The sequence below is a fragment of the Phyllopteryx taeniolatus genome, chromosome 5, assembly GCF_024500385.1.
Source record: "Phyllopteryx taeniolatus isolate TA_2022b chromosome 5, UOR_Ptae_1.2, whole genome shotgun sequence".
Lineage (NCBI taxonomy): Eukaryota > Metazoa > Chordata > Actinopteri > Syngnathiformes > Syngnathidae > Phyllopteryx > Phyllopteryx taeniolatus.
The window spans coordinates 876,205-892,500 of NC_084506.1; the positions used below are offsets into that span (position 1 = coordinate 876,205).

At 44.9% G+C, this 16,296-nt stretch overlaps 1 protein-coding gene across 4 annotated transcripts in view; it reads left to right on the top strand.

Moving 5' to 3' along the window:
• The window catches only part of zc3h18 (zinc finger CCCH-type containing 18), a 75,159-nt gene that overhangs the window by 18,425 nt on the left and 40,438 nt on the right, over positions 1-16,296 (top strand). For all 4 annotated transcript variants that reach the window (XM_061772796.1, XM_061772792.1, XM_061772794.1 and 1 more), the window contains exon 6: positions 15,081-15,223. In XM_061772796.1, coding sequence (XP_061628780.1) covers positions 15,081-15,223 — 143 coding nt within the window. The remainder of the gene's footprint in view (positions 1-15,080; positions 15,224-16,296) is intronic.

Consider the following 16,296-nt stretch of genomic DNA (forward strand, 5'->3'; position numbering starts at 1 on the left):
ATTTCTTTGGTCAGCTGGTTTCTAGCTCGATTATACAGGGCCCTGTCCCCGCTCTGATATGCGTCCTCCTTAGCTTGGCGAAGCTGCTTAAGTTTAGCAGTGAACCACGGCTTATTGTTGTTGAATGTGCGAAATGATTTTGTTGGAACACAGACCTCTTCACAGAAACTGATATAGGATGTGACAGTGTCCGTATATTCATCCAGGCTGCCAGCTGAATTTTCAAAGACACTCCAGTCTGTGCAGTCTAAGCAGCTTTGAAGTTCCATCTTGGCTTCATTTGTCCACTTTTTGACTGTTTTCACTGTAGGCTTCGCACATTTAAGTTCTTGCCTGTACGTCGGTATTAAGTGAATTAAGCAGTGATCAGACGAGCCCAAGGCTGCACGAGGTATAGCACGGTATGCGTTTTTTACCGTGGTGTAGCAGTGGTCTAAAGTATTATTTTCCCTGGTCGGACAGTCGATGTGCTGCTTGTATTTAGGGAGTTCGTGGTTGAGTTTAGCTTTGTTAAAGTCCCCGAGAATAATGAGGGGTGAGTCGGGGTGTTTTTTTTCAATTTCGTTGACTTGATCGGCGAGCGTTAGCAATGCGGCGTTCGTGTTAGCTTGAGGCGGAATATAGACGCCAGCGAGAATGAATGATGCGAACTCACGTGGGGAGTAGAATGGTTTACAGTTTACGAATAGCGACTCCAAATGCGGGCTGCAGTGTGTGCTGAGCACCGTGACGTCCGTACACCATTTTTCGTTGATATAGAGGCATATCCCGCCGCCCTTTGTTTTCCCCGATGATTCCATGTCGCGGTCCGCTCGATGAATATGGAAACCAGGAAGCATAACAGCGCCATCGGGTACAGCGTTGCAAAGCCAGGTCTCCGTGAAGCACATGGCCGCGGAACGTCCGAAGTCTTTACTGGTCTTTAACAGAAGATGAAGCTCGTCCATTTTGTTGGGTAGGGAGCGTACATTCGCGAGGTGGATCGACGGGAACGCCAATCTGTGTCCTCTCTTGCGGAGTTTCACCTGAATGCCTGCTCGCTTCCCTCTGTGGCGACGCTTCCGTCTCCATGCGCCGAAAACCGCGGACGCCGCTCCGGTGAGTAACTCGGGGGAAAAAACTGAGCGGATATTCGAAAGTTGGTGACAGAAAGTCCGGAGTAGACTCCTTGATGGTTAGCAGGTCTCCCCTTGTGTAAGTGAGTTGTGTAAGGTCTCCAAAGACGGACGAAAAACACAAAAAACACAAAAACAAAGACAATACTAGAGAGCGCGTTACCGAGGCGACCACACTGGTAGGCGCCATCTTGAATTACTACTCAAATTCAGTAAACTGTCATTCATTTTCCATTTTTTCCAAAAGTATGTGATAACCCTGGGCTGTTAAACTGGAGAATCAAACTAATTGTAGCAGGGAAAATAAACATCTTCATCTTTAATCTATTTAGTCTGCAAAATAAGTCAGCGTTGTTTGGATTAGGGATGAGCAAGGTGAACATGGTATTTATATCACATTCTTCAGGCCTGTTGAAAATGAACAGAACTAGGGACGTGGGGAAAAGAAAAATCTGCTTATTTGGCCAAGTAACCACAGAAATTGGTTGACACAAAAACGGACACTGTTGGGACAGTGAAAACTGCCAAAAACAAAAGAGCGGCACAGGTTTTATGGATGGGGGGACCCAGGACATGCACAGGATGTAAGCAAATGTAGCGTGCGAGCACAAAAGTTTACAAACGGCTAACAAAGACTGAGAATTTGCATTTTAATACTTTTGGACATATTTTAAAACAATACAATACTAGGCTTTACACGATTAGGATTTTTGGGATCCATCACAGTTTTAAAAAAACAATAACCGATCACAGATCCCATCACAAGATGGAGCAATGTGTCTGTTTAAATGACTTTAATTTTCTGTATATACTTGTGTACTGTATACTGAGTATCTCTATTCTCTAGTCAGGTCATGTATTCTAATCAGTCAGGTCAAACTAACATTACAACATGACAGAACTAATGGGTGCTAACTTACTGTAATTAAATTACTTTATTGTAGTTAAATTACTTCACACACACGGAAACCTTAGAGCATGATTCGACAGAACGTCGGCATGTTTACGTACAACCCTTAGTGCTAGCACTAGCTTGCTAGGCTACATAACATTATGTTGCCTGCTTGCGAGCCGTATCGTATTAAAGGTATGTGAGCATACCTCAAGCAATCCTTGAATGAAAGTCCTCTCCCAAGCAATGGTGACCACTGCACGTTTTTCCCCATTTTGTTCTTATAATACACGCGGCATGATCTATTGTGGTCGTCGTCGCCATGTTAACAAGTGTATCCGGTCGAATTTGAGTTGACAAGATAAAGCCCAATGATCGTAAAAGACGGTATGCGGTGGTAACGGAATACAAGATTTTATTGCAGTAGTCTGACAGTGCAATCGTGAACTACCAAATATGTCTTGTAGTCTGATCCAGGCATTACATGTTGTCTGTCTCAGACATGCTGTCTGTCCCACTATTGGCGGTCAGTTATTTACAGTACTATGTCAGAAGACAATCCACAAAGCTAAAAATAAACTAGCTTTTCGGTTCAAATATACTGTACACGATGGCGACGCGGAGTAAATGTCTTTTACGGAGCCGATCAATGAATTAATTTTTGGTAATTAAAGCCGATGCTAATTATCGCCCGATACCGATCAAGCCGATCAGATCGGTGTAGTCTATTTTTCATATCAGAATGCTTTAGTTAAAACACAGTATGATCACACTGTGATAACTGGGTCGCGGGGGCAGCAGCCTCAGCAGGGAAGCCCAGAGTTCCCTCTCCCCAGCCACTTCCTCTACTCTTCCGAGGGGATCCCGAAGCGTTCCCAGGCAAGCCGAGAGACGTAGTCTCACCAGCGTGTCCTGGGTCGTTCCCGAGGTCTCCTCCCGGTGGGACGTGCCCGGAACACCTCACCAGGGAGGCGTCCCGAAGGCATCCTAAACAGATGCCCGAGCCACCTCATATGGCTCCTCTCAATGCAGAGGAGCATCGGCTCTACTCTGAGCCCCTCCTGGATGACCGAGCTTCTCACCCTGTTTCTGGGGGAGATCCCAGACACCCTGCGGAGGAAATTTCGGCCGCTTGTATTCGCTTGTTCTTTCGGTCATGACCCACAGCTCGTGACCATAGGTGAGGGTAGGAACGTAGATCGACCAGTAAATTGAGAGCTTCGCCTTTCGGCTTAGCTCCTTCTTTACCACAACGGACCGATACAAAGGAGGAGAAGGACCAACATAAGATATTGAAGAAAAAAAAACTATGAACTGAACTCGTTCAGAATGGTGAAGTGAACTAGTTTGCATAGAAAATGAACTTTCCAAACACTGATCCTGTATTATTTCACATCACAATATAGATTGCAGGTTCAAAAACAAAATCGGCCTAATTTATTTTCCCAATATCGTGCAGCCCTAGTATAAACTCTGTACAGAATTTGAGACAACAAAATCAGCCTTTGCTAAATGGTTAGCATTCGTGATTAGCGCATTATAGCGATTACCATTTTTAAATAAAATAAAAAATATACCATTCAACTCACTCATACATTGTGTTATATGTACACTGTATATACAGTCCCACTGTATATATAGTGGGGCAAAAAAGTATTTTGTCAGCCACCAATTGTGCAAGTTTTTGCACTTAAAAAGATGAGAGAGGCCTGTAATTTTCATCACAGGTATACCTCACCGATGAGAGACAAAATGAGAAAACAAAATCCAGAAAATCACATTTTCAGATTTTTAAAGAATTTATTGGCAAATTATAGTGGAAAATAAATATTTGGTCAATAACAAAAGTTCAGTTCAATACATTGTTATATACCCTTTTGTTGGCAATGACAGAGGTCAAACGTTTTTTGTAAGTCTTCACGACGTTATCACACACTGTTGCTGGTATTGTGGCCCATTCTTCCATGCAGATCTCCTCTAGAGCAACGTTTTGGGGCTGTCGCTGGGCAATACACTTTCAACTGCCTCCAAAGATTTTCTATGAGGTTGAGATCTGGAGACTGGGTAGGTCACTCCAGGACCTTGAAATGCTTCTTACAAAACCACTCCTTCGTTACCCGGGCGGTGTGTTTAGGATCATTGTCATGCTAAAAGGCCCAGCCACGTTTCATCTTCAGTGCCCTTGCTGATGGAAGGTTTTCACTCAAAATCTCACAATATATGGCCCCATTCATTCTTTCCTTTACACGGATCAATCGTCCTAATCCCTTTGCAGAAAAACAGCCCCAAAGCATGATGTTTGCACCCCCATGCTTCACAGTAGGTATGGTGTTCTTTGGATGCAACTCACCATTCTTTCTCCTCCAAACACGACAAGTTGAGTTTTTACACGTCTGGCACTGCAGGATTTGAGTCCCTGGCGGCTGACTGATTAGAATACACGATCTGACTAGAGCACTGATTTCCAACCTTTATGGAGCCAAAGAACATATTTTACCATTGAAAAATCTCACAGCACACCAACAAACAAAAATGTCACAAAAGGTGGATTCATTAATTACTGTATTTACTTCCTGTCATCTAATAGAAGACCATTCATTTGTTCTGTCTGTCACTATGCCTCACTGGCATAAATAGAGGAACAAAGATACATTGTTTATTGTAAATATATATTTTTGGGCAATTAGGTACACAAGTATATACAGTAAATGAACAGGTCATTTAAATAGACACATTCCTCTATCATGTGATCGGATCGGTAATCGGTTATCAGTTTTTTAAACTCGCTGATCTGTGATCGGCCCCAAAAATCCTGATCATGTAAAGCATAGTAACGGGTGGTACCTGGTCATCGCAGTGGTCGGTTGTGTGCGTGTCCACTGGTCTGCTGGACGGGACGCTTCTCATCGCCATTTGGAGAATTGCGCGAATGCACGGAGACGTCGGGGTCAGGCTGGCTAGGCTTGGGGGCGTCGCCTACAAGCAGGGGCTCAGGCTGTCGTGGGTCTTGCTTCATATTCTTCGCCAAACTACGGATAATCTCAAGAATAGCATCTAGCGTAGGTCGGGAGTCTGTTTTTATCGGCAAAAGTTTCTGCACGCGTCGTTATTTTGGTTGCTCAAACCAAAAATACTGTGATCCGACTGCTTTGTGTTCGTCTTTTTATGCTCAGCAAAGCCTTTAGCGGCGAGGTCACGCAGTTGTGAGCTAGACAGCGTGTGCGGGGATGCTGCCACTCCCAAATGGTGTTAAACATTTGGGTGCATGTTTTCAACAAAAAGCATTTTAAAATCTACGTCGTCTTCCATTTTCGGTTCGTTTAGAAACCCGAAATATGCTTTGCGCAAACGACAGTAATAAGCTGATGGTGTTTCAAGGTTCGCCTGTTTTGCAGTAAGATCGGCCAGTAAGCCGGTTACGGCTTCCGGGTCGTCAATTTCACGGGACAAAGCCTGACAGATGGCTTGATAGTTTGACAATATACATGTGCTAGTTGTCGTTCAATTAAGCTACTCCTCGACGAGAAGTGACCTTGATAAGGTACAGTTTATCCTCAGTGGTAGCAAATGGCAATTGTTTCAGGTAAAATTGAATGTCTTAAAGGTATGCTGTCGTGTCATGGGAGCCGTCAGATTTAGGTACGAATCATTGAATGTTGCGTGCAATTTTGTCTGTCTTTTAAGCTCGTACATGTAGAGACAACAGGAAAAGCGACCTACGCATGGAAGTCGTTGAGGTGGGCTGTACTTGGTGCGGCAAGCTCTCGAATCGGCTTTACCACAGTCAGAGAGGTGCGTTGCGAAGTGGCAGGGCCCTTTGACAGCATCCCAGGGAGGTCCGGACCAAGCTCTGGGACAGGTGTGTCGAATCTGGGAGACAGACTGACAGGTGTGCGGTCATTAATTTCATCAGACAGTGTTTGCTGTCAGAAGATTTGTTACCGGTTGACAATTAATTTGCGGGCTGCCTGTAATTCCCGTCGAACAAGGGTTATTTCGACTTCCTGTTCTAGCTTTAGCTTTTGAAGACAGCGCGTGTCAGATTCTAGTGCTTTCAATTGTGACATAAGTTCACATGAGTACGCAACGCTTTTAGAGCGTTCCTCTTTGAGCATTTCAACGGTCTGTTTGAGCTGGCTGATATCCTCAGTGGCGCTATGCAGGAACCACTCTGCGCGCTTGTTAGCCGCTTTGGCTTGGTGTAATTTGACTTCTGAGGGATGATCAGTCAACTTCGACAGATTGCTTTTGAATTGCGAAATTTCAGATGGGTTTCCTGTATGCGGTTAGTTTGTGTGCACGAAGCAAGAGCTTGTTTGAGCTCATTTTCACAGGCCAGTGCGGCACTGTGGACGGAGAGCGTCTCTTGACCAGCACTGCACTGGGGATGAAGTAAGTGCACACTGTGTGCCTTTGCATTCTCAAGCTGAGCCTCAACATCAACTAGGCAGGCTTGTACAAGGTTTAAACGAGTGTTGGACTCTGCTAGCTGTGCCGTTAAATTGATTTGTTGTTGCTGTTCAGCTTCTAGTTTGAGTTTTATTTGGTTATACTCCCTATCGCTCCATTTCACCTGTGACACTAAGTTTAAGACTATGCAACCTAGCGTTCGAGCTAAATTTTTATCTTTGAAGGTTTTGTGCTCAGTGTCACTCATAAGTTGTCATGTTGGACTCTGAGGCTAGCATATTTGACAGATTCTGCATAACCTGGTACGAGGTCTTTAGTTACATTACTTACAAGCTGTGTTAACATATTGAAGTTGTAATAATGACTGGGACTTTTTACAAGTTCTGTCATAATTGCGTTGCGTGTGCAGTAGCTGGACGTTGTACGCAACTAGATTGCTCCTACTTTAAGCGGTGTGTCTAATTTGGAATAGAGCCATAAAATAAGCGGTGTAATTAATTGTTAAACAATTGACTAGCGTTCGCAAATTATAGTGGGAGGTTTTATCACGTAACCTTAAATGTGTTCGAGAGTGTGCGTAGAAGCAGTAATCGAGTAGAGCAAAATTGTTGACGTCAAATTATGCGCACAAAATTTATTTGATCAAATTAAAATTGCGTGACGTTGGCAATTTAATCTTTGATTTAAAAGAATTGCGAAGACACTTAGGTGGAGTGAAACGAATCAGCTTATTAACTAAATTTTTAATTTCAATTAATTCAACCTCTTAATTTTAGCTTGGATAAATTAAATTATATGATTAGATAAACAAATTGATTTGACTGTGTGAGATGGCTATCGCTCCAAGTCAATTCAATTTGTGAAAGCAATTTAGAACTTTAGCTAATTCAAATACGTTTTATTTAACTTTGGTAAAAAGTTAAATATACTTATAATTAGACGCGCAAATTAATTAATTGCTTCTATGGCTTACAGTGATGTTCGCTTTGTTCTTCAAAAAAGTTTTTTTTGGGGGGGGGGGGGGAAGTTAAAAATGGGAAAACCCAAATCAAATTAAAAAGGAAGCCCAAAGTGATAAAACTAAGCAAGCAATTAAGTAATAACCTCCACTCTGAGAAGAATCCGTTAAGTAATTGTGTTGCAGGGTTAAACCAGATTACGCGGTGCAATGCACGTTTGCGGACGTTTGGCTTTATTGCTGTAGCAATGCAGTGCCTTTCGTGGTTAAAGCTTGTAATCTTTACGTTGTAAATCTCAAACGAGCGGAAAATCAAAAAGGCACAAAGCTTCAATCGTACGGTGGTGTTTAAACAAAACAAGCAAAAACGCAAGCTTTTAAATTAAATAAAAGCAATCGATCGCGGGTAGATGCAATAGTTTAGCGACTATTCTAGCGGGGCTTGTGGTTGCTAGGTTACGAGTAACTAGGCTGCACGGCGGAGGTTGGCGCACACTGGACGTTTAAATCAGCCGAAAAGCACTCGCAAACCAGCAAAAAAGCACTCGACGGTGCTATAGACACAAACGCAAGTTTATTCCCGCAAAAGCAACGACCAACGATTGAACGCGTAGCCTTGGCAGCGTTCGAAGCGAATGGCGTTTAGGTGGCTAACGGCTTTCGAGGAGGCCTTTTGAATGTTGCGTAATGACACAAACGTCCATGGGGTGGTGCCCGAAAACTGTACTGCAGCAAGCGCAACGATTCACACCCCGAAGAAGAATGGCAACCTTACAATGACGTCACGTGGACTTTTCCCAGCGAGCTATGTAATGGCCTGAACGTCCACAAGAGGGCACTCGAGGACAATCCGAATCACACACACAACAGTTCCACACCGTGAAGAAGGGAACGACAAAATGGCGTCTTTAAAGGAGCCGCATGGTTTCAACTTTCACACAAAGCGAAAATGGCAACCGTGTCATGGGCGCCGCATGCTCTAACACACACACAAGAGTTAACACCCCAGTTCGGAGCTCACTTCAAGCACACGATGGGGATTTCTCGGTGTAGAACGCATTTAACTGCGACCAGTGACTTCCCAAATCTCCTATTTTACGCGGCGGAGCTCAAAATAAATTCCCAAAACCGAAATCGTAGCTAATCCAAGCAGTGGCATGGGGCTGGAGGGTTATCTGTACATCCAAGACTTCGTGGTACGTCAGAGAAACCTCAAAGGCCTCGTGTAGCAAATCCTACCACACGACAAATGCCATACACAGAACAACCGATATCCAAATAACATTTAACAATGCAACAACTCACTCTCATCTTAGTTTCTCAAATGCACAAGTACTCACAGCGCTGTGTCTATGGTAACGGAGTGCGGCACACACACACAGATTATGTCTGGATGTGCCTGAACATGCCCCCTCCAAGATGGCGGGCGATGTCTAGATTTTATTGAGAATATCGTGTATTTCTGTGTGTTTTGCCTCACATGGGGCACCAATATGTAGCGTATATTGGCGTTTGGATAAAAAGGAATTTAAGAAATATATTTGTAGAAGGTGAACGCCTGGGTTCACTTACAGTTTAGTTCGATATACTTTTACCGATAGAATCAACTATTTTATCTCCACGTCTCTTTTTAATATGTATAAAATTTAGTAAAAAGTGACAAAAAACCTTATCTGTCTCATAATCTGAAGGTTGCTACATTTAGGAAATACAAGTCTTAGATTACAGAGGTTTCCTGATTTAAACTAAAAACACACACAAGGAGTGGAATTTTATAGAATATTTAATGAAATCTACGAGGGATCTATAGGGAAACATAGAGGTGTGTAACTACAGAAAGAAAATAACGCGAAGGGTAAACAAAAAGGGAAGATAGGACCGTGTGTTGCTGGACTAAAAATGAGCGTGAATCGGTTGCACCATGTTGAGCGAGTACAAAGTTGAAGCTTGTGTGAAGTTAGTATTTTCCCCAAAATTATAGGCACTAATCTTGTACAGTCTTGTTGTAACGTTTGTTGATTAGACTGTAATCTTGTACAGTCTAATCTTGTAACGTTTGTTGTGCTGTACTCACGACCGTAGATCAGTTGATCGGTGGGGATGGTCTTTCTCCGGATGTCTCAGGAGGGAAAAGAAAACGGGTTTGGTTGAAGAAGAAAATGCAAAAAAATAAAACAAATGAGGTGCAAAAAAATTAAATAAAGTCCCATTGGTATGCGCTCAGAACTTTCCTGCCGATTGAACTTGTGGTGGGCTCAGCTCTGGCTCTCAGCTGCGTGCCTGACCGATACAGAATGCCGGTAGTTGCTTACTGAGGCTCCGCCAACAGAACGTGGCTAGGAAAAGCGATCGAAGCCACATGGATGATCGAAAGCGACGTCGGCTTGGTTGAGGCGGGCGCTTGCGCACGGAGTGGCACCCGAGGACAAAAGAAAAGAGAGGGGTAATCAAAATTACAACTGACAGAATTAATGGGTGCTATCTTACTGTAATTAAATTACTTTATTGCAATTAAATTACTTTACTAAATACTGTTAATGACATGCTTACTCTTAACTTTCTCACTGTCCCAGCTATATGGATGTGTGTTGTCCAGAGTTTGAGTCCGTTTGACTCAAATAGCATGGCAAACAGGTCCTAGGTGAGGGACCAGACAAAGCACGGCTCAAAGACCCCTTATGATGACGACAAAAAATGGACTTCCCTTGCCCGGACGCCGGTCACCGGGGCCCCCCTCTGGAGCTAGGCCTGAAGGTGGGGCTCGAACGTGAGCGCCTGGTGGCCGGGCCTGCACCCATGGGGCCCGCCGGGCACAGCCCAAAAGGGTAACGTGGGTCCCCCTTCCCATAGGCCCCCTGCTCCAGTGTGTTCCACTGTATGTGTTCACTGTGATGGGTTAAATGCAGAGAAAAAAATTTGTGTGCATGCATGCATGTTCATGACAATAAAAGGTGATTCTATTCTATTCTACTCTGCAGTTGCCCCCGGTGAGAGGCGCCGATCAGGGGTGGGTATACTTATTGCTCCCCGGCTCGGCGCCTGTACGTTGGGGTTCACCCCAGTGGACGAGAGGGTAGCCTCCCTCCGCCTTCGGGTGGGGGGGGACGGGTCCTGACTGTTGTTTGTGCCTATGCACCAAACAGCAGTTCAGAGTACCCACCCTTTTTGGAGTCCTTCGAGGGGGTGCTGGAGAGCGCTCCCGCTGGGTACTCCATTGTTCTGCTGGGGGACTTCAATGCTCACGTGGGCAATGACAGTGAGACCTGGAAGGGTGTGATTGGGAGGAACGGCCCGCCCGATCAGAACCCGAGCAGTGTTCTGTTATTGGACTTCTGTGCTCATCACGGATTGTCCATAACGAACACCATGTTCAAGTATAAGGGTGACCACACGTGCACTTGGCACCAGGACACCCTAGGTCGCAGTTCGATGATCGACTTTGTTGTCGTGTCATCGGATTTGCAGCCGCATGTCTTGGACACTCTTGTGAAGAGAGGGGCGGAGCTGTCAACTGATCACCACCTGGTGGTGAGTTGGCTCCGATGGTGGGGGAAGATGCCGGTCCGACGTGGCAGGCCCAAACGTATTGTGAGGATCAGCTGGGAACGTCTGGCAGAATCCCCTGTCAGAAGGAGCTTCAACTCTCACCTCCGACAGAACTTTGCTCATGTTCCGGGGGAGGCGGGGGACATAGAGTCCGAGTGGACCTGTTCCGCGCCTCCATTGCTGAGGCGGCCGACCGGAGCTGTAGCCGTAAGGTGGTTGGTGCCTGTTGTGGCGGCAATCCTCGAACCCGTTGGTGGACACCAACGGTGAGGGATGCCTTCAAGCTGAAGAAGGAGTCCAATCAGGCCTTTTTGGCCTGTGCGACTCCTGAGGCAGCTGATGGGTACCGGCTGGCCAAGCAGAATGCAGTTTTGGTGGTCGCTGAAGCAAAAACTCGGGAATGGGAGGAGTTCGGTGAGGCCATGGAGAAAGACTTCTGGACGGCTTCGAGGAAATTCTGGTCTACCATCCGGCGTCTCAGGAGGCGGAAGCAGTGCACCATCAACACTGTGTATAGTGGGGATGGGGCGCTGCTGACCTTGATTCAGGACGTTGTGAGCCGGTGGGGAAAATACTTAGAAGACCTCCTCAATTCCACCGACACGCATTCCCATGAGGGAGCAGAGTCTGGGTTCTCTGAGGTGGGCTCTCCTTTCTCTGGGGTTGAGGTCACCGAGGTGGTTAAAAAGCTCCCCAGTGGCAGGGCCCCGGGGGTCGATGAGATTCGCCCGGAGTTCCTTAAGGCGCTAGATATTGTAGGGCTATCCTGGTTAACACGCCTCTGCAACATCACGTGGACATCGGGGACAGTGCCTCTGGATTGGCAGACTTGGGTGGTGGTCCCCCTTTTTAAGAAGGGGGACCGGAGGGTGTGTTCCAACTACAGGGGAATCACACTCGTCAGCCTCCCTGGTAAGGTCTATTCAGGGGTGCTGGAGAGGAGGGTCAGTCGGGAAGTTGATCTCAGATTCAGGAGGATCAGTGTGGTTTTCGTCCTGGTTTTCGCCATGGAACAGTGGACCAGCTCTACACCCTTGGCAGGGTCCTCGAGGGTGCATGGGAGTACGCCCAACCAGTCTACATGTGTTTTGTAAACTTTGAAAAGACGTTCGATCGTGTCCCTCGGGGAGTCCTGTGCGGGGTGCTTTGGGATTATGGGGTACCGAACCCCCTGATACGGGCTGTTCGGTCCCTGTACGACCGGAGTCAGAGTTTGGTCCGCATTTCCGGCAGTAAGTCGGACTCGTTTCCGGTGAGGGTTGGACTCCGCCAAGGCTGCCCTTTGTCACCGATTCTGTTCATAACTTTTCTGGACAGAATTTCTAGGCGCAGCCGAGGCGTAGAGGGGGTCCGGTTTGGTGAACTCAGTATTGCATCTCTGCTTTTTGCAGATGATGGGGTTCTGTTGGCTTCATCAAGCCATGACCTCCAACTCTCACTGGAGCAGCGGAGTGTGAAGTGGCTGGGATTAGAATCAGCACCTCCAAATCTGAGACCATGGTCCTCAGTCGGAAAAGGGTGGCGTGCCCTCTCCAGGTCGGGGATGAGATCCTGCCCCAAGTGGAGGAGTTCAAGTATCTTGGGGTCTTGTTCACGAGTGAGGGAAAAAATGGAACGGGAGATCGACAGGTGGATCAGTGCAGCGTCTGCAGTGATGGTGACTTTGTATCGATCCGTTGTGGTAAAGAAGGATCTAAGCCGAAAGGCGAAGCTCTCGATTTACCGATCGATCTACGTTCCTACCCTCACCTAAGGTCACGAGCTGTGGGTCGTGACCGAAAGAACAAGATCCCGGATACAAGCAGCCGAAATGAGTTTCCTCCGCAGGGTGTCCGGGCTCTCCCTTAGAGATAGGGTGAGAAACTCGGTCATCCGGGAGGATCTCAGAGTAGAGCCGCTGCTACCCCGCATCGAGAGGAGCCAGATGAGGTGGCTGGGGCATCTGATTCGGATGCCTCCCGGGCGCCTCCCCCGTGAGGTGTTCCGGGCACGTCCCACTGGGAGGAGACCCCAGGGACAACCCAGGACATGCTGGAGAGACTGGGAATGCCTCGGGAGCTGGATGAGAGGGAAGTCTGGGCGTCCCTGCTAAAGCTACTGTCCCCGCGACCCGACCTCGGATAAGCGGTAGAAAATGGATGGATGGATGGACCAATAGCCCCAATCAGATCGGTGTAAAGTCAACTATACAGTACACAAGTATATACAGTAAATCAAGTCATTTAAACAGACACATTGCTCCATCTTGTGATCGGTTATAGTTTTTTTAAACTCTGTGTTCGGCCCCAAAAATCCGATCGTGTAAAGCCTAGCATTGTATTGTTTTAAAATCTGTCCAAAAGTATTAAAATACAAATTCTCAGTCTTTGTTAGCCGTTTGTGAAATTTTGTGCTTGCGCACTACATTCGCTTACATCCTGTGCATGTCCTGGCGGCTAAGCGCCCCCCCCAATAAAACCTAGTGACGCTCATGTGTCCTCTGTTGTTTTTGGCAGTCTTTCACTGGCCCAACAGTGAAAAATTGGTCGACAGTGCGTCGACCAATTTTTGTGGTCGATTTAGCCGAGTAACCCCCCCCCCCCCCACACACACACACTCTCTTACACTTCCCTTGTTCTGTTCATTTGCAATAGGCCTGAAGAGCGTGATTGCATAATGGTCATTGCACCGGACTATTGCAATATTAGTCATTCGAACTGCTATAAGTGCTAGAGGACTGCATCTTTTTGCACAACTGTTCCAGCATTACCAGATAACTAGGAATCCTTTATTGCTCAGTGACTGTTTTGTTTTTTGTCAGTCTTTAAAGGTCAATTTTGTATGTCGTATGTCTCAAAAGTGTTCTCTGTCAATTGACTGTCTGTTGTCGCACTAGAGCGGCTCCAATTACTGGAGACAAATTCCTTGTGTGTTTTTTGGACATACTTGGCAAATAAAGATGATTCTGATTCTGATATAAATAATACAATGTTCACCTCCCTAATCCAAACGACGCTGACTTGTTTTGCAGATTAAATAGATTAAAGATGATGTTTATTTTCTCTGCTACAACTAGTTTGATTTTCAAGTTTAACAGCCAAGGGTTACCACATACTTTCGGAAAAAATGGGGGTGGGGGTGGGAAATGGAATGACATTTTACTGAATTTGCACAATTTACTGTCGTGGCAAATGAGAGAAAAACCCTTGGATCATCTTTTATCCTTAAATTATTTCAATATTATTACACTATTGTTATGAGTGACATTAGAGACTATCTCTCAGAGCTATGCCTCGAGCTATAGTTTATGGTGAAATCATAGTTCACGGTCATAATTGGCCTATATTCGGGTTGTAGACATACATTTTGGCTTGGCTGATTGCTATAGGGTAGGTTTTGGCCACCCTGTGAAGCAATTCTGAAGGTCATGACATTGTCACTGTCATTTCTGATGGATTTGTCATGACTGATCAATTCAGAAGTGGGTAGAACATTTGGGGATAATGTTCTCTATGTTCACACTACAGGTCAATTCCGATTTTTTTATTTATTTTTTTGTCCAATGTACATGTTTCTGATTTTAAAAAAAAATCATGTCAATGTGAACAGTGCAATTATTTTTATTTTTCTTTCCAAATCCAATTTCATATTTGGATCTAAATCGCATATGTATAAGATGCGAATGCAGTATGGATGCACAGGTTGTGCTCATCTGACCTATAGGTCACAATTGTTCAACAAAACATTGGGAAGAAAAGCAGAGGTGGACGAAGAGTCAGAGAACAGTCAGTGGGGAAAAGAAGACGCTTTACAACCAAAAAATACATGGGAGGATCAGTCAGTTCAAGCACAAAAGCCTTGAAATTGCCACAAATCCATCATGAGACGTCCACGCGGGACGATATTTACTTCCGTAAACACACAGGGCTTTGTTTGTGTCCATGTGCGGCGTGGCGATGAGTTTAGTGTGCATTTGTCATGTCACAGACTCATTGCATCCACACTAGATGACGCATTTGTTTTTTAAATGTAACAACTACATAAAAAGATTGGCCTACGACAACTTGAGACTTAGAGATGTAGACATACAGTATCTCCTTTTGGCACCACCAACATGAGGTTGTGCTTTTAGAAATGGTTATCATCTTTAAAACATTGTTTACTTTTTCATGTTCTGCAGATGTTGAAGAAGGCCACCATCCGAAAGGAACAGGAGCCAGACTTCGAGGAGAAACGTTTCAATGTGACCATTGGAGAAGATGAGAGAGAATTTGACAAGGAGAACGAATTCTTCAGGGACCGCAGCTACCGCCTTATCAGAGAGTATGATCTACCGGCATTTACTACTCTTATTTCTCATTTGAAATGAATCCCTTACATGTATGTTATGTTTAGCGGGTTGTTCAGAGAGGCCAAGTCAACGAGAGTCACTGTTTTGATGACTTGTGACGTCACTCGGTTGACAAAAACTAGACTTGAGACTCGTGAGTTGGAGAGAATTGACTGATTGAGAATTTAATTGACTTATAACGACTTGACAGACTTGATTGTTGTTCATTTCACAGGTTTGGTTTAAAGATAAAATACAAAATGAATTGGGATATAATATAAATGACAAGTTATGACAGGTGAGCACACTTTGTGAATGGAATCATGATTGAAGGATTAGCCTGTCAATCAATCAAACCAATCGCTAAAAACATTACATGTAATAAGCGTGGTTTTAAAATCAGAGCTACCAAATGTTACGGAACGTCCGTATTATGTTACGGAAATCACTGAATGTTGAATCGTTACAGCAGTAACGATGATTGTTCCGGATATTGGGGGGGGAAAACAGCGTCTGACATTACCGGCATGTCCACATTGAACAGCTACTTGGTGTGGAGCGGGTAGGTGAAGACAATGTCAAAGCCATGCTAATTGCTAAGCTATCATTACAAGCAATCGCAAAAACATAGAAAAAAGTGATTTGGTGAAACAATACACGTCAGATAGGTCTGGCAGAGAGTAACCAACTTTGAGGAACAAAATAACAGGCCAATTAATGTGTTTAGTGATATAAATATAAAATAATACACGGCCACACAGGATGCCTCGCCTGGACCGAAAATGAATTAGTAGGTCACTGCACACGTCACTTCAGAATTTGGGCAGGTTAAAAGTATATTATTATTAAAAAGATAAGATAACCTTTAGTTGTCCAACAATGGGGAAATTGGCATCATTTCAGCAGCAATTGTGGATATATGAAATATAAATATATAATATAAATAGCATGCAAGACAATACATAATTTCTTCTTCTTACATGTGCGCGTACAAGAAGTAAATTGCACAAAATAGAAACCAAAACTATTGTCCATACATAAATTATCCAGTTGTCTATCAGCAGTG